At 39.8% G+C, this 18,982-nt stretch overlaps 1 protein-coding gene across 12 annotated transcripts in view; it reads left to right on the top strand.

Annotated features, from left to right (window-relative positions):
• Positions 1–18,982, top strand: part of CPEB3 (cytoplasmic polyadenylation element binding protein 3) — a 306,673-nt gene that overhangs the window by 131,893 nt on the left and 155,798 nt on the right. For 10 of the 12 annotated variants that reach the window (XM_060192002.1, XM_060191970.1, XM_060192023.1 and 7 more), the window contains exons 5-6: positions 4,198–4,221; positions 18,275–18,442. In XM_060192002.1, the coding sequence (XP_060047985.1) occupies positions 4,198–4,221; positions 18,275–18,442 (192 nt within the window). The remainder of the gene's footprint in view (positions 1–4,197; positions 4,222–18,274; positions 18,443–18,982) is intronic. The other 2 variants (XM_060191997.1, XM_060191982.1) reach the window with 1 other exon arrangement.

Raw genomic sequence — 18,982 nt, 5'->3', positions numbered from 1 at the left:
TTTAAACGTTTGAAAGTTTTCTTCATAGGATCCTCCCTTCCCATCCTATCTGCCTATATTTTAAACTTTCAAAATCAGGAAAATGAAAACCATGCACCAGAGGAAGCACATGGGCCATTTGGGCAAAGATGGCGGATCCCATGTGAAATCTGATGCACATTTTTATTCACTTATAAGGCCCTGCTTTCACCCTCTTTCTTCTTTTTTAATTTATAAAATGGAAATACTGATAAGACCATAGGATAAGAGGGGTATATTTCTACACAATGCCCACCCCCCAGAGCTCCATATCCAATCCCCTCCCTTGATAGTTTCCTTATTCTTTTAAAAAATATTTATTTATTTATTTATTTATTCTCTTTTGTTGCCCTTGTTGTTTTTTTATTGTTGTAGTTATTATTGTTTTCATCGTTGTTGGATAGGACAGAGAGAAATGGAGAGAGGAGGGGAAGACGGGGGGTGGGGGGAGAGAAAGATAGACACCTGCAGACCTGCTTCACCGCTTGTGAAGCGACTCCCCTGCAGGTGGGGAGCCAGGGGCTTGAACCTGAATCCTTACGCCGGTCCTTGAACCACCTGCGCTTAACCCGCTATGCTACTGCCTGACTCTCTAGTTTCCCTATTCTTTATTCCCCAGCATCATTGTGGTGTGCAGGAGGTGGAAGGTCTGGCTTCTGTAATTGCTTCTCCTCTGAACATGGACATTGGCAGGTCATACCTCTACCTATTCCTTTTCCCTCTTCCTTCTCAGGAAAAGCTGCCTGACTTCCTTGGGTGTTTCCCATTTTGTCTTCCTGTTTGGTGATGGCATTTCTAGAAACAATCTACAGCTAAAAGGCATGGTACACGTAGTGTCAATTTAGTTGAGACCACCAAAGGCAGTATATTGGGGTGAGATGTCAGGAGAAAAGCCATCAAGGCATACAAGGAAAGTCCCAGAGATTCCAGGACAAGGAGAAATATAGATTTTTTTTTCTTTCTTTTTTTTTTTTTTTTCCTCCTCCAGGGTTATTGCTGGGCTCGGTGCCTGCACCATGAATCCACCGCTCCTGGAGCCATTTTTTTCCCCCCTTTTGTTACCCTTGTTGTAGCTTCGTTGTGGTTATTATTATTGCCCTTGTTGACGCTATTCGTTGTTGGATAGGACAGAGAGAAATGGAGAGAGGAGGGGAAGACAGAGAGAGGGGAGAGAAAGATAGACACCTGCAGACCTGCTTCACCGCCTGTGAAGCGACTCCCCTGTAGGTGGGGAGCCGGGGGCTCGAACCGGGATCCTTACTCCGGTCCCTGCGCTTTGCGCCACATGCGCTTAACCCACTGCGCCACCGCCCGACCCCCGAAATATAGATTTTTAAAGAGAAGATGGAGAGGTTCCTTGTAGTCTTATGAGGAGCTTAAAATGACAGTAGTTAATTATTATTATAACAAAGTTAAGAACTTATTTTTCTTTGATAATCCAGTGATTACAGTTAAGCATAACCTACTTGATCTTACTGTGATTTATGCAACTTAGAGATATTCGCTAATAGCAGTGTAATAACACTTACAGGACCAAATGATTTTGATCTACCAAGGCTAAAGTTGTAGGTAATTTAGGTATTTGAATATATATATATATATCAACTGAATAAACATTTTAAGCTCAGTGTCAGAATTCAGTCAACTTACAGATTTGAAATATCAAATTGTAGTCTAAAAAATTACACTCAGTACAAAAATCTAGGCAGTTTAAGAACTTGAAATATTAGATCTTTTTTCCCTGACATAATGATTTAGTAGGGATTTATAAGATTATCATAGAAGGGTGGGGGAGATAGCATACTGGTTCTATAAAACCGACTCTTGGGGACTGGGTGGTAGCACAGCAGGTTAAGCGCACATGGTGCAAAGCGCAAGGACCAGCTAAAGATCCCCGTTTGAGCTCCCGGCTCCCCACCTGCAGGGGGTCGCTTCACAAGCGGTGAAGCAGGTCTGCAGGTGTCTATCTTTCTCTCCCCTTTCTTTCTGTTCTATCCAACAACAAGAACAACAACAACAACAACAAGGGCAACAAAATGGAAAAAATGGCCTCCAGGACTCCAGGAGCAGTGGATTCGTAGTATAGGCACCAATCCCCAGTGATAACTCTGGATGCAAAAACAAACGAAAAAACCCGACTCTCATGCCTGTTGCTCCAGGTTCATTCCCCTGCGCCACCATAAGCCAGAGCTGAGCAGTGCTCTGGCAAAAACAAACAAAACAAAACACCAGTATAATAGAAGTGTAGTGCCACATTACACCCACTACCAGAACTCGGTGCCCAGTCTTCTCACTCTCCAACAATAACTACCATAGTTCTCCCACAGTCTTAGATATGGATTGACTTTTTTTTTTTTTTAATTCATGTGCTCAATTCTCTGTATTCCACATATCTGGTAGTTATCCTTCACCTTACTTTATAAAGTAAGTATAATGTCCTCCAGTTTTATCCATTCTATCCCAAAGGACCTAATAAAATCTTTTTTATTGCAGAGTAATACTCCATTCTGTATAGTGCCCTAACTCCCTTGAGGTTATAGGTTAAAAACCCAGATATTCCCCTTTGAAGTCAGCACTGTGTGTTGACTTCACAGAGAGAAAAAGGTTGCCATTGGCTGTCAACATTGTCAACTTTAATGTGTCTGGTTTTAATCCCATGTCTCTTCTCATCTCTTGACCATGTGCAGACACCCACCTGAGGCTACAGTGCTTCTTGGGATATCTCACCTGTAATTTGATGAGGTTTGCTAAGTTCAATAGTAATCAGTCCTTGTTGTTTTGGGAGAGCTTCTCTGTGTCCACTATTACTCCATGCTTCCTGGAAGTCCCTTTCTTTTTTCTTTTCTTTTTTTTTGCCTCCATGATTATTGCTGGGGCTTGTTGCCTGCACTACAAATCCTTCTGGAGGCCATTTTTTTCCATTTTTATTGCCCTTGTTGTTGTTGTTGCTGCTGTTGTTGGATAGAACAGAGAGAAATCAAGAGAGGAGGGGAAGACAGAGAGGGGGAGAGAAAGATAGAGGCCTGTAGACTGAAGTGACCCCCCACACACACACACACACAGGTGGGAAGCAGGGGGCTTGAACTGGGATCCTGTGCTTCACGCCATGTGCGCTTAAACCCCCCTTCAATTTTCCAAATTAAAAAAAAAGTTCATTCTTTATCCAAGAATGAAATAGTTTTCTTTAGTACTAACTTACACAGCAAATGTGACCCCCAACATATCCTTGATGAGTTTTGTTTGTTTGGTTGTTTAGTTGGTTTGGTTTTAAACTAATATATCACTTACTTAAAAAAATTGGTTAGAATTCTCACCTATTTTGTGAAACCCAAGGATTCATATTTGAGAAGCATTTGTAACTTGAATGACATTTGATATATGGTTTCCTTGTAGCATACATAGGACACCACAGTCTAGCTCTCTTAAACACTTATAGCAATGCCTTCTGTGGGCCTTGAATTTTGAAGGGGAAGACAATCTTGAAAGTACTCTTTTCTTCAGTATGTCCTGAGCTGTATGTACCCTATACCAAAACCCCTTTCTACATTTCACTTTTCCACATGATACAAATATCAACTGTTTCCCTCCCATCTGTTACACTGTATGGAAAGTGGGGAGATGGAGAGAAGCTTTACTGAATTTTTTGGTGGAAATATTGTGTGAAACAAGAGTTAATTGTGTATAAAGCTTCTGTACAGTTTTCAAGGGATTTTGTTTATGAAGTGTTTGTGTGAATGCTTGATGTCATATGTATTCATTCTGAGTGACTATGATAAACTACACTTTTTAGTTATTTAGAACCAGTGGCTTTTTCTTTAAAAATGGTGTCTGAGGGTAGTGTAGTAAAAATGGAAATTTCTGAATCAGAAAAAAAATTAAAGAAGTTTTAATCTATATCTAATATAGATAATGGGATATAATATAAATCCTTTTAAGACTTAGAAAACTTAAGTACCCATTGTATCTTTTCACTGACTGGCTACATCCAAGTTGAAATTTCTATTTAAGATGTGACTTATCTTGTGCTTTGTAAATGGGTTTTTTTTCAATACTTCTGCAGCTGAATAATAAATATTTCCATATTAATTTTGAAAAGGTATGTGTAAATATTTTTTAAAATTTCTAAATTTACATTTTGACACAAAAATACCCATGAATTTCTTCTATGTTTACATGCAGCCAGGAGCTATGGGCGGAGACGAGGTAAATTATTTTTAATGAGATCTTTTGCTTGCCAAATTGTGAGTAAATATGAGTGTTTATACCTGCATATGTATGAAACTATGGTTATTGTATGGCATGTTGTTCTAGTTTATTTCAGTGAAATGTTTTCTTAGCACTTTCACAGTAATTATATTTTGATGTCAGTTGGTAATTTGTCCCTTAATCCTAATGAAGATATCACTAAGCCTTTTATATCTTGAGAGTTTTGTGTTACGATTTATTGTGAATATTCTTGAGAGAAGCCTATATATTCCTCCCTGTATCCACTGTGCTCTTTGAGTCTTGTTTCGAAGGGAGAAGATAGGTTTAAAGGCGCAATTACTTTTATTTATTTTTTTTACTAGTGATTTAATAGTGGTTTACAAGATTGTAAGATAACGGGTATAATTCCAAACAGTTCCTGCCACCAGAATTCCATGTCCTATCCCCTCCATTGGAGCTTTCCTATTCTTTTTTTGGCTCCAAGGTTATCCCTGGTGCCAACACTAGGAATCTACTCCTGCAGACCTGCTTCACTGATTGCAAGGCGACCCCCCTGCAGGTGGGGAGCTGGGGGCTTGAACTGAGATCCTTTCTTGGGTCTTTGCACTTTGTACTGTGTATGCTTAAGCCTGTGTGCTACCATCCAGCCCCCAAAGCTTCCATATTCTTTACCCCTCTGGGACTATGGACCAAAATTCTTTATCGGGTGCAGATGGTGGAAGGTCTGGCTTCTGTAATTGCTTCTCTGCTGGACATGGGTGTTGGCAGGTCGATCCATACCCCAAGCCTATTTCTTTCTTTCCCTAGTATGGTAGGCCTCAGGGGAGGTGAGGTTCCAGGACACACTGGTGAGGTTGTCTGCCCAAGGAGGTCAGGATGGCATCATGGTAGTGTCTGTGACATGGTGGCTGAACAGTGGTAAAATATAAAGCAGGACAAGTTGTTTAATAAACAGGAACCCAAAGGTAGGAATAGAGCAGATGAAACTAGGGGCTTCATGTGGAAAGAAACTAGGAAATCTATTTTAGGTATGTTCCAAGAGGGCCATGACTTCAGTAATTTTTGCTTGAGTTTGATAGCTAACATGCAGGTGGACTAAAAGTATTATCTGAGAAGATGGTGTCAGAATTGAGAATAGGACTGGAAATTGGATTGGGGCAGAGAGTAGCTCTGAGGAAAAGTATATGAGGAAATTATTTAAATACCACTAACTATTAATCTCATCAATCTGACCCAGGGCCCATATCTATTCATATTTAGCACAGGAGCCTGTGTAACCTCTCTGTCCCTGTCAGTCTGAGCTCACAGTCCATGGTCACAGCTGGAAACATTCTAGGCTGCACTCATTTCAGGACCAGTCTTCCCTGGAGTGGCAGAGTAGGATGACCCAGCCTCCCTTTGGAGAGTGGGGCAGTCTCTAGTCTCTACCATTGCTGCTCTACATTTAGGGCAAGGTCCTATCTCTACAAGAGGGCTTATGATGATGATGGAAGTAACCAGTGATGGTGGAGAGAGAGATCCATTAGAGGTTTAGGCAAAGGGCAATTCTTGATCTTACTGGATTGCTTGTTAAATTTTTGGGCCTCCCCTGTAGTCTTTATCTTATTTTGGCTTTTTATTCTTTTTTTTTTTAAGTCCTGCTCCCCACCCCACAACTCATATAAACTTTAAGCCCCCATAAAACTTGCATCCTCTCCTGGTAGCATCCAAACAAAATAATATAGTTTTCTTTGTGCAATGATATATCCCTCTGAAGCAACCCCACATCTATGAATTATTCAAATTGTTTTATAGTTGCAGAGAAAGAAAAGAATTAGCAGGGGTTTTTTTATCTTTATTTATTTATTTGATACAGACAGCCAGAAATCAAGAGGGAAGGGGGTGCTAAAGAGGGAGAGAGACACTTATAACACTGCTTCACCACTCACAAAGCTTTCCCTCTGATGGTGGGGACCAGGGGTTCAAACCTGGATCCATGCTCATTGTAACGTGTGTGCTCAACCAGGTGCTCCACCACCTGGTCCCAAATTAGCAAGTTTTCTAGCATCAGGACAATGGTTGCAAAATAGCTTGCTTGGATAGTGTGCTACTTTGCCATGTGCATGACACAAGTTCAAACCAAAGCCTCCACTATATTGAAGGAAGGGTTGTTGCTGTAGTGTCTTTCACTATCTCTGCCTCTCTGTCTATATCCAAAAACAAACAAACAAGAAAAGATAGAAGGATATCTGTATGTGTGAGGGAACGGAAGGGATGACTCTGAAAGACTTGAATGTAATGAGAAAGGAACAGATAAGCCATTTTTGCTCCATGGCCTTTATTTACTTTCCTGTTTCCAAAGCTGAAAAAGAAGTAATTTTCTTAAAAGGTAATGGCAGGGAATCGGACAGTAACACAGCGGGTTAAGCGCACATGGCACAAAGTGCAAGGACCAGCATAAGGACCAGCATAAGTTTGAGCCACCGGCTCCCCACCTGCAGGGAGGTCACTTCACAAGATGTGAAGCAGGTTTGCAGGTGTCTATCTTTCTCTCCTCCTCTCTGTCTTCCCTTCCTGTCTCCATTTCTCTCTGTCCTGTCCAACAACGATGACATCAATAACAACAATAACTACAACAATAAAAAAACAAGGGCAACAAAAGGGAATAAACAAATAAATATTTTTTTAGAAAGCAATGACATAGCAATCTGGGAGTTAATAAAGCATTGAGCTCTCTAGCATGAGGCTCCAAGTTCAGTCCCCAGCAGCATATGTACCAGAGTCATGTCTGATCCTCCCTCCCATCTCTCTCATTAATAATTTAAATATTGTCAATAAATACATGTCATGAATGGCTTAGCCATTTTGGATGGGATAGTGTACTTCACATCAATTCTCATCCTCTTAGATAAGCCTACACACCTAATGCTGCATAGATATACATTTGATCAGATTTTCTCATATTCATTGATTTATGTAATATAGCTTATATTGATGCTTGCTTCCTTTCCTCCTAGAGTTTCTCAAAAAAATACAGTCAACTTGCTGTTGTATGTTCCTTATGTTTGCTTGAGGTACAACTCATATTCTATGCATTTCATCTAATGTTGGTAAATATTTTATGAGTATAAAGGAAAGGGAATTATCTGTAGCAGTTTTGAGACATTTCAGCAAGAATTGGGCTAGTGGAATATTTCACTTCGTCTGGTAAATATGGGGGGGAAAAAACCCAACTTTCCTGAATAGATAGAATTTCTGGCTGGGGGTATGGATTGACTTGTCAACACCCATGTCTAGCGGAGAAGCAATTACCGAAGCCAGACCTCTCACTTTCTGCACCCTACAAAGATCTTTGGTCTGTACCAAAGAGGGATAAAGAACAGGGAAACTTTGAATTGGGCAGATGGGATATGGAACTCTCGTAGTGGGATTGTATGGAATTGTGTTCTCTTATCCCATAATCTTGTCAACCATTCATTATTAAATCACTAGTAAAAAAAGAAATCAAGAATGACTTCAAAAATGGGAAAGAAGTAGGAAGGAATGCAACTAGTATCCAGATCTGACCCATAGCAAGCATACAAATAATAAATGAAATTAAGGTGGCCATCCTAGGGCCCTTCTTTCTTTTTTTTTTTTTTTAAGATTGTATTTGTTTATGAATGAGAAAGGAGGAGAGAGGAGGGAGAGAGAGAGAAAGAGAGAGAGAGAGAGAGAGAGAACCAGACACCAGTCTAGTATATATGTTGCCGGGGACTGAACTCGGAACCTCATGCGTGAGAATCCAGTACTTTATGCGTTGCGCCACCTCCCAGACACCCTTCATTATTTCTTTAGGCTTCTCCCAGACCAACTTTTTGCAAAAGTAAAACATTTGTGATCTTATTTCCCTCATTGTCTCCTGTGCTTAAAGTTTCCTATTACTGTGAGTAACTAACATTTTATATATTAGAATCATGAGTATAAAAAGTTCCTTCAGTTTATACCCACGTTTCACTCTAGATCATCCATTCCTTTAGGAAAGAAAGCTCATATAATTGGGTTTGTACCATCATCTCACTGACATAACTGATCTTCCTTGGGCAGCCTTTGGCAGAAAGACCCACCTCCAGCTTAGTACATGAATTTATTTAGTTTGATTAAAAATACTTTATTTTTTAAACATTTTTATTATTTATTTACTTACTTATTATTAGATAGAGGCAGAGAGAAACTGAGAAGGGAAGGGGGAGGTAGAGAGGGAGAGAGACAGAGAGACACCTGTAGCCCTGCTTCAACACTTGTGAAGCTTTCCTCCTGCCGGTGGGGCACAAGGTCTTGAACCCCCGGGTCCTTGTGCACTGTAATGTGTGTGCTCAACCAGTTGTACCACCATTTGGCCCTGCAGCTCACTTCCTAAGTAAAACTTGGCATCCTTATGTCCAGGAATATTACCCTCTTTCAAAAACCACTCATTTGGGCAGCATAGACCATCACTGTCAACTATGCAGTTCCAACTGCATATACTCAGAGACGTGTGTGAAATATCTAGCCATGCCAGTCCCACCTTGAAGCTTTCTTTCTTTTTTAAAAATATTTTTTTATTTATTCATGAGAAAAATAGGAGAGAGAAAAAAATCATCACTCTGGTACATGTGCTGCCAGGGATTGAACTGGGGGACCTCATGCTTGAGAGTCCAGTGCTTTATCCACTGCACCATCTCCCGGACCACACTATGAAGCTTTCTTTTAAGTGAAATCACATAAGGGAATGACCATCAGTATTTTTGCCAAGCTTGTTTCATGTATTGCTTTCCCTTGGAATGTTTTGAAGGAAATTCTAGACATCATATGATAGCTATTTTTAAGGACTAGAAGCCATGTATTGATAAAAAATACTTTGTCAAATTACTGATCTTGCTGGATTTAAGCTCCTGGTTAGACTTTTGAACTTGATCCAGGTACAAGAGGGTATTTATGGGTATTCTAAAACAGGATTAGTTGATTACATATACATATACACATATACATATGCAACCCCCCACTTTATGGTGGAGGGAGAGTATTAACTATGATTGTTGATATATAGTTACAACTTTTCATCTCTCCATGAAAGGTGTCTGTGAGACACTAACTTCTCCAACGTAGGTCCTTTTCCACCATCATACACCAGGACCCTCTATCCCATCCCTCTCCCTCACTCCCCAGAGTCCTTTCTTTTGGTGCAATATACCATACCCAGTCCAAGTTTTCAATTGATGTTTCCCCTTACTGTCTTTCTTAATTTTACCTGTGAGGGAGATCATCTGGTATCTGTCCTTTTCTCCACCCTTGCTCTACCATCTATGGAGTTTATTTGCAAGCTGTCCATAGTGCTCCTTCCCATGTGGTTCAGGGATCAGACACAGGGCCTCATGTGTAATAGCAAAGCTACCTACTCTACCCACAAAGCCTTAAACTTCTTCCTCTAATCCCTTTGTTTGTTGCTGATTTACCACTGGAGCTTCGCCACTCCAGGTTGACTTTTTCCAATAGAGAAAGACAGAGGGAAGGAAAGACATTACAGCACTGTAGCTTCCTCCAGTAATTGAGGGTCTGGTTCAGACTTGGGCTTCATGCATGACAAAACAAGCATGCTATTTCAGGGGGCTAATTTTACCCCAAGATCCATTATTATTGTTATTTAAATTTATTGTTTTTGGATAGAGACAGAAGTTGAGAGGGAGAGAGAAGCTCTTCTACAGGTAGGGGACTGGAGGGCTTGAACCTGGGTCCTTACACAGTAGAACATATGAGCTCTATTAAGTGCACCCTACCTAACACCACCCCCACCCCCATGATCCATTTAACCCCCCTAATTAATTGATTTCTGAGCTACTTGCTAGACTTTGATGTAAATGATGAGGCTTGGGAAGAATCACAAATACCCAGAAGTGACAGCAGAAACTCTGATAGGAGGTCAGAGATGAGGCCCAAGTAACTTTGGCAGTCTACATGGCCAGTGGGCTTTTGTTTTTCTTTCTTTCTTTCTTTCTTTCTTTCTTTCTTTCTTTCTTTCTTTCTTTCCTTTGTTTTTGTTTTTCTATCATAAGTGTATAAATGGGAGCCTTTGGAAAGGAATAATCTTCAATCAGCCATTCTTGCTTGTGATTTGTGGATTTCTTACTTAGTACTTTTCTTACAAGGCTTCTTTAACTCCAAGTAATCTTTTTAGTTACTTGTTATTGGACAGAGACAGAGAGAAATTTTGAAGGGAGGGGGAGATAGAGAGAAGAGCCAGAGAGACACCTTCAGCCCGACTTCACTACTCATGAAGCTTTCCCAGTACTGGTGGGTACTGGGGGCTTGACCCTGCATCTTGTGCACTGTAATGTATGCACTTAACCAGGTGTGCCACCACCTGGCTCCCAAATCATCTCTTATTTAGAGATTATTGTCCAGTAACTGGAAAAAAATCACATTCTGATTGCTAATTGAAAATAGATGTCAAAAAGCCAGATCATTGGGAGCTGGGTGATAGCATAGCAGGTTAAATGCACATGGCACGAAGCTGAAAGATTCCAGTTCAAGCCCCTGGCTCCCCACCTGCGGGGTGTGTGTGTGTGTGTCATTCTTCACAAGCAGTGAAGCACATCTGCAGGTGTCTTCCCCTCCTCTCTTGATTTCTCTGTCCTATCCAACAACAACAGCAGCAGCAGCAATATAACAACAAAACAAAACAAAAATTTAAAAAATGGAAAAATGGCCTCCAGGAGCAGTGGATTCATAGTGCAGGCACCGAGCCCCAGGAATAGCCCTGGAGGCAAAAATAAAAAATAAAAAAACACCATTAGTGGAAGAGAATAACAAATGGCCAAGTGATAGCATTTCTCTCTCTCTCTCTTTTTAAGATTTACTTATTTACTTATGAATGTAGAAGACAGGAAGGAAGGACAGGAAGGAAGTGGGGGCGGGGGGAAGCAAGCTAGTTACCATTCTGGTACATGTGTTACCAGGGATTAAACTCAGGACCTCACTCTTGAGGGTCCAATGCTTTATCCATTGTGCCACCTCCCAGACCACAGTGATAGCATTGTAAATAACTGTATATGCTAAGGATATAAGTGTATAATTTTTGATAAGTAAAGTAACGTACTGAAAACATTTTGGCCCTGGAAAATTATTTTTGAAAGTTTAAAATAAATTTATTATCTTCATTTATTTATTGAATAGAGACAGCCAGAAATTGAGAGGGAAGGGAGTAATAGAGAGGGAGAGAGACAGAGAGACACCTGCAACACAGCTTCACCACTCATGAAGCTCTCCCCCTGCAGGTGAGGACCAGGGGCTTGAACCCAGGTTCTTTCGCACTATAATGTGATCACTTAACCAAATGCACCACTGCCTGGCCACCTAGAAAATTATTTTATTAAATAAAACAAGTCACACAGATACCAGTTACTGAAGTAGGGCCTTTCATGGGATATAATTTGGGTAGAACTTATTTAACTTCACTTTTTAGTAATGTGTTCAGGGACTAAAATGTTATTATTCTTGCCAAGTATGGTTTATCTTGGGACTGGATTTATGCCAGCTAAAGGAATGTATACATCTCAGCCTGCTGAGGGACCACCAGACAAATTAGAATATCTTTTTTTTTTTTTTTTACCAGATCACTGATAAGCTCTAGATGGTGTGGGGGATTGAAACTGGGACAGCAGAGCCTCATACTTGAGTCTCTTTGCATAACCATTATGCTCTCTACCCCCATCCAGATTATCAATGTTTTTTTTTTTAATTATTTTCTCTTTATTTTATTTGGTAGAAGAGAAAGACATGAAAGAGGAAAGGAGACGGTGGAGGGTAGATAGCATAATGGTTATGCAAACAGACTCATGCCTGAGCCTCCAAAGTCCCAGATTCAACCCCCCACACCACCATAAGCCAGAGCTGAACAGTGCTCTGGTTAAAAAATAAAAAATAAAATAAAATAAAAAGAAAGAGGAAAGGAGATAGGGAAATCAAGAGGAGAGATATCTGTAGTACCACTTTACCACTCCTGAAGCTTTCCCTCTGCACATGGAGATTAGGGTCTTGAACCTGTGTCCTTCTGCACTGTAATGTGTGCTTTTAGCCAGGAGCGTCACTGCTCGGCTCAGAATATCTGTGTTTTAACTTAGAAAGGGGTGTACATAAATATATAATTTCAGGGACCGGGCAGTAGTGCAGAGGGTTAAGCGCACATGGCAAATTACAAGGAACAGCATAAGGATCCCAGTTCGAGCCCTTGGCTCCCCCACCTGCAGAGGGGTCACTTCATGAGAGGAGAGAAGCAGGTCTGCAGGTGTCTATCTCTCTCCCCCTATCTGTCTTCCCCTCCTCTCTTGACTCCAACAACAACAACAACAGCAATAACAATAACAACAAGGGCACTAAAATAGAAAAAATGACCTCCAGAAGCAGTGGATTCATAGTGCAGGCACTGAGTCCCAACAATAATCCTGGAGGCAAATATATATATAATTTCAGTGACATTTTCCCACTAATTCAAAGGACATCCTTTCAAAATATCAAGCTAATAAGTTCAGAACTTTATTGGAATATGGAAATAGGGGCAGGGGTAGATAGCATAAAGGTTATGCAAACAGACTGTCATGCCTGAGGCTTCTAAATTCTAGGTTCAATCTCCTGTACCACCATAAACCAGAGCTGATCAGTGCTCCGGTTAAAAAAAAAAAAAAAAAAAATATATATATATATATATATATATATATGGAAATAGATGGTTTTCAGCTGTTGAATTATCAAAAAGATCCATTCTGTCTTATAGAGTAATAATGTCACTATTATAGTAAAGTTTTCCTATCTCTTATTGGTCTACACTGTGTAAATGCTACAAATTCTTACACTTTTGTTTTTGAATGCTTTCTGCAGGCTAGTTTTTATGTTCCATCAGCACTTCAGGCTGACCAAATATTGATTTTACATGGCATTTCTGAGAATTTATGTTTCTTAATTTGATTGAACTTGGATGTTTCTGAAATGTATGATATCTCTTTTAGTAGTTTCTTACTTTAGATAGATAATAGCAGTTTCAGTTGTTCTTAAATTTGAGGAATGAAGGAAATTTATTTAAACTACAGATTTTCATGGTTATCCTCCACAAAGTTCAAAATCTAGAGTTATTTTTATATTTATTTATTCCCTTTTTTTGTTGCCCTTGTTGTTTCATTATTATAGTTATTATTGTTGTTATTGATGTCATTGTTAGATAAGACAGAGAGAAATGGAGAGAGGAGGGGAAGACAGAGGGGGAGAAAAAGATAGACACCTGCACACCTGCTTCACCAATTGTGAATCGACCCCCTTCAGGTGGGGAGCTGGGGGCTCGAACTGAGATCCTTATGTCGGTCCTTGCACTTTGCGCCATGTGCACTTAACCCGCTGCGCTATCACCCAACTCCCAGGTTTTTAAAAAATATTTTATTTATTTTAATGAGAGATATATAGAGAGGGAAGAGGAGAGACCAGAGCACTGCTCAGCTCTGGTTTATGGTGGTGCTGGGGATTGAATCTGGGACCTTGGAGCCTTAGGCATGAGAGTCTCTTGCATAACCATTATGCTGTCTCCCCAGCCCAAAATCTAGAGTTTTCGCTCTGAGGTCTATTTTACTACCTCTTACTCACACTTAGAAAAAGATCATGAATGTGTGAATTCTTACAAGTTTAATTACTAAGAGCAACTTTTTTTAAAACCAACATCTTTTGGACCTCTAAATAATAAAACAGAGATTAGATTTTAAAGCCTTGGGACGTTCTGTAAATACCGATGACCAATTTAAAAAAATCCCACTGAATTTTTTCAATTACATCTTGCCTTTATTTTCCTTGGCAGAATACTCCAAGGAAGCTGTGTCTATGTTGCCATGTAGAAAATTGTCTTTGTTTCAGAATGTCTTGGACATCCACTGCCTCTTCTTTGCTGCTGTGTTTTAGAACATTCTCACTTCTCATCTGCATGGCTGCAAATGTCTTCAAACTCTCTCCATTCCCCATCTCCCTAGGTACACATTGCTGGTGCAGGTGATGATGGTAGCTTTTATAGGATATGGGGTACATGGACTAACTACCATGACCAGAAACAGCTTAGAGAAATATTTTTTAACAGTTTGGAAGATGCATTAGATGAAAATATTAGTATCCAGAGAGAAAAATAGAGATTGAAAAAGCCATTACCAGGGAGTTGGGCGGTAGCGCAGCAGGTTAAGCACACGTGGCGCAAAGTACAAGGACCAGTGTAAGGATCCTGGTTCGAGCCCCCTGCTCCCCACCTACAGGGGAATCACTTCACAGGCGGTGAAGCAGGTTTGCAGGTATCTTTCTCTCCCCGTCTTTGTCTGTCTTCCCCTCCTCTCTCCATTTCTTTCTGTCCTATCCAACAGTGACAACATCAGTAACAACAACAGTAATAAATATAACAGTAAAACAACAAGGGCAACAAAAGGGAATAAATAAATAAATATTTTTTAAAAAAAAGAAAAAGCCATTACCAGAGTAAAACATTAAATTTGGGACACAGGTAAATTTCCTATTGTTTCATAACATAGTTTACAGAATGCAGTCCTTAAATAGTAGCACTAGCACAGGTCTTCATTTTCTCTTTTCTTTTCTTTTCTCTTCTTTTCTTTTCTTTTTTTTTTTTAATTGGGTAGGACAGAGAGAAATTGAGAGGGGAGGGAAGGTGGAAGGGGAGAGAGACAGACACCTGTAGACCTGTTTCACTGCCTTTGAAGCAACCCCCCTGCAGGTGAGAAGCTGGGAGCTCCAACTGGGATCCTTGTACTTCATACTGTGAGTGCTTAACCCAGCGCACCACTGCCCAGCCCCACCCCATCTTCAATTTCTAGGACATGCTATATCTTTTTTTAAAAATTATTATTTATTTATTTATTTATTTATTTATTTATTTATTGCCTCCAAGGATATTGCTGGGGCTTGATGTCTGCACTATAAATCCACTGTTCCTGGAGGCCATTTTTTCCCCATTTTGTTGCCATTGTTGTTGTTATTGATATTGTTGCCATTGATGTTGTTGTTGTTGGATAGGACAGAGAAATAGAGAGAGGAGGGGAAGAAAAAGAGGGGGAGAGAAAGATAGACACCTGCAGACCTGCTTCACTGCCTGTGAAGCGATTCCCCTGCAAGTGGGGAACCCAGGGCTTGAACCAGGATCCTTATGCCAGTCCTTGCAGTTTGTGCCATGTGCGCTTAACCTGCCGCACCACCACCTGGCTCTCAATAGTATATATATATATAGTTTTGTTTTGTTTTCCCTTTTGTTGCCCTTGTTTTTTATTATTATTGTTGTTGTTGTTGATGTCGTTGTTAAATAGGACAGACAGAAATGGAGAGAGGAGGGAAAGACAAAGGGGGAGAGAAAGATAAGACACCTACAGACTTGCTTCACCACTTGTGAAGTGACTCCCCTGCAGGTGGGGAGCTGGGGGCTCGAACTTGGATCCTTACGCAGTCCTTGTGCTTTGCATCACATGCACTTAACCTGCTGCGCTACTGCCCGACTCCCAGTCTATTTTTTTTTTTTACAGACTGGTTAAACTGCTGGTTCAGGGGAAAGATAACAATGATCTGGAGTGGGGAGTTAGGCAGATTTGGGCCTGTACTTCACAGACTAGACACACAGTTCACAAAGTGCAGGGTTTGTATAAAGCAAACCCACAGCTGTGGGAACACATTCCTCAATGTCTTTGGGAAGCTCGTTTTGTCTGTAGTTGCTGCAGAGATAATGCTTTTATCCCCAAAAGATCAAAACAAATAAAGGCATGAGAATTTATTGTCTATTGTTTGTTCTTGTCAAACTGAAAAGGCTAGGTGACTTAAGGTGACAAGTTTTGTTCTGTTTCTTTGTAGCTAAGCTGGATAGCGCTGAACAAAAAATCCTTTGGTCCTTTTATTTATTAACTCCCAACATCAAACCAGTGTCTTCTGAACACCACCTGGATTGATTGTTCAGAAATAGAGTTATATTAGTAACTTTCTTGGTGAAAGAAATTATGTATTTTTTAGGCTATTTCTATTGTTTTTGAGAGTTGGATCTAGTTGTGTAGAACCTAAGTTTTAGAGGAATATAGATAAGATAGACTAAATATGGAAGACATGTTCTCTTTCTTTCTAGTATGAGTTTATTTTAGAGGGGGATTTTTCTTTTTTAAAGTGAGAGTGTTCAAGACAATTCATTTTTAGAATAAAATCTCATGGAAATTTTTTACCAGGAACTCACTGACTTAAACAGGAAATGTATTTGTTTTTAAACTTCAGATTTATTTTTATAATGCCAGTTGGCATATTTGCATTATCTTTGTTAACAGGCTCTAATTGTTGGTATCTTTCTTATAGTTATATGGAGTTTATAGGTGCCTTTTCTCTACAATCTTTACTGGCTATATAAAGTTAATAATGAAAAAAATTGACTAATATCAAATATGACCTGTACCAGCAGGGTAAATATGTCATAACCACATCTACATCTGTATTCGTGTGTCTTAATTTGTTCTCATTTGTTTGTTCTACCCTTTGCTGTAGATGTTTATTTCTAGGCTGAAGTAGCTTGGAGTGGAAAGGGAAATTTTTATATCTTTAATCCTGGCCTCAGAAAAGAAGTTATAAGGTTCTGTCATCCATTTAATGATTCTCTTGACTATTAGAGCCAATCTTTAGAACTCTGAGGTCACCATAATAAAGTAAATAAAAATATGTCAGAGATAACTCTTTGTCATTAATTTTTACAGATCTTATTTATTGATTTACAAAAGATAGAGAAACAGAGCATCACTCTACTAATTGGGGTGCTGTGGATTGAACTTGGGACCTCATGATCCCAAGCCCAGCACTCACTAAGCCACTTCTTGGACTATCTACTTATTTTTTTTCCCTCTAGGGTTATTGCTGGGGCTGGGTGCTGGCACAATGAATCCACAGCTCTTGGAGGACATTTTTCTCCCCATTTTGTTTTCCTTGTTGTTGGATAGGTCAGAGAGAAATGGAGAGAGGAGGGGAAGACAGAGGCAGAAGAGAAAGACACCTGCTTCACTGCTTGTGAAGTGACCTCACTGCAGGTGGGGAGCCAGGAACTAGAACCCAGATCCTTACACAGGTCCTTGCACTTTGCCCCATATGCATTTAACCCACTGCACTACCGCCCGACCCCCAATCCACTTAATTGTTATTTCCCCTCCACTTATTTAAAGAATTGATTGAGGAGAGAAAAAATGGCTCCTGAATATTCATAAATGCAGTAATGGAAACTGTATGGGGGGAGCCAGGCAGTGGCACACTGGGTTAAGCATACACCAGTATAAAGCGTAAGGAGTTGGGGGTCATTTCACAAGTGGTAAAGCAGGTCTGCATGTGTCTGTCTTTCTCTCCATCTTTCCTTCTCTCTATCTTTCCATCATCTCTCTCTCTTAAATATTTTATTTATTCATGAGAAAGATAAGTGAGAGAGAGAACCAGACATCACTCTGGTACATGGGCTGCTGGGCATTGAACTCCGAACCTCACGCTTGAGAATCCAGTGCTTTATCCACTGCACTGCCTCCTGGACCACCCCATCTCCTCTCAATTCTCTCTGTCCTATCAAGATAAATAAATAAATAAATAAATAAATAAATAAATAAATAAATAAATTATGGCCACCAGGAGCAGTGGATTTGTAGTGCAGGCACCGAGCCCCAGAGATAACTGTGGAGGCAAAAAAAAAAAAAAAAAGACAAAGAAAGAAATGAGAAGAAGAAAGAAAGAGAAAAGAAGCTATAAGGGTCACACGTAGTGATTTTTTTTTTAAGTAATGAAAGTTATAGTGTTTGACATGTTTTTGCTTAGTATCAACACAGTCATCTCTGTTCTGTAATACCTTTATAGAAAAAAAAGCAACAGTATAAACTTAGGTAGACCTGGTAAACTGCAGTTGAATATTCTATTCAGAAAGTCAAGATACATTTTTGGGGGGTATGCTTCACACTGCTTTCTAGCTCCTTCTAATGCATTGAATCCTGAAAAATAATTTTAACCATAGACATTTCCATGTTTGTTTCAGGTCGTTCGTCTCTCTTTCCCTTTGAAGATGCCTTCCTGGATGACAGTCATGGTGATCAGTCCTTGTCATCTGGCTTAAGTTCTCCTACTCGCTGTCAAAATGGGGAACGCGTAGAACGCTACTCTAGAAAGGTGTTTGTTGGAGGACTTCCCCCAGATATTGATGAAGGTACTATGTGTTCATTAATGATCTTTATCAAGGCCAGTCGGATTTGTTATTCTTGTAATGTGACCCTCTATCTCCTCTCCAACACAGTTTTAGTACATTTCTGTTTTAGTGTGCAGGCGGTGAGAATATTTGATTAAGGAGAAGTAGCAGATTGTGCACTTCAAACCTGCTGCTCATACTTGCTTTACATAACAGTTTCATAACAGCTTCCCATCTCCGAGTAATTTATGTGGGGGTGAACTTTAAAATAGTGAGAGCCAGTATTTGTGAAATTTTTGCAATAAGCTCATTGTTGTGCTTAGTAATTCTCATTCTGCGATCTTACTTAATCCACAGAACTAACCTATGAGCTCTGTTTTATAGATGAAGAAATTGAAGATCAGAGAAAGAACTTACCCAAGGTTATATAGCTAGTAGAGCAATTAGAACTTGAAATTACTGTAAATCCATAGCTTTTGCCTTTGTCTATAAAGACATAACAATTTACATTTTAATGTTTATGTCTGTTAACAAAAAGCATAACCCTACTTTTTAAGAGAA

Source organism: Erinaceus europaeus, chromosome 1 (assembly GCF_950295315.1).
Source record: "Erinaceus europaeus chromosome 1, mEriEur2.1, whole genome shotgun sequence".
Taxonomy (NCBI): domain Eukaryota; kingdom Metazoa; phylum Chordata; class Mammalia; order Eulipotyphla; family Erinaceidae; genus Erinaceus; species Erinaceus europaeus.
The sequence above is the reverse complement of the archived record's forward strand: the minus strand, read 5'-3'. Positions and strand labels throughout refer to the sequence as shown.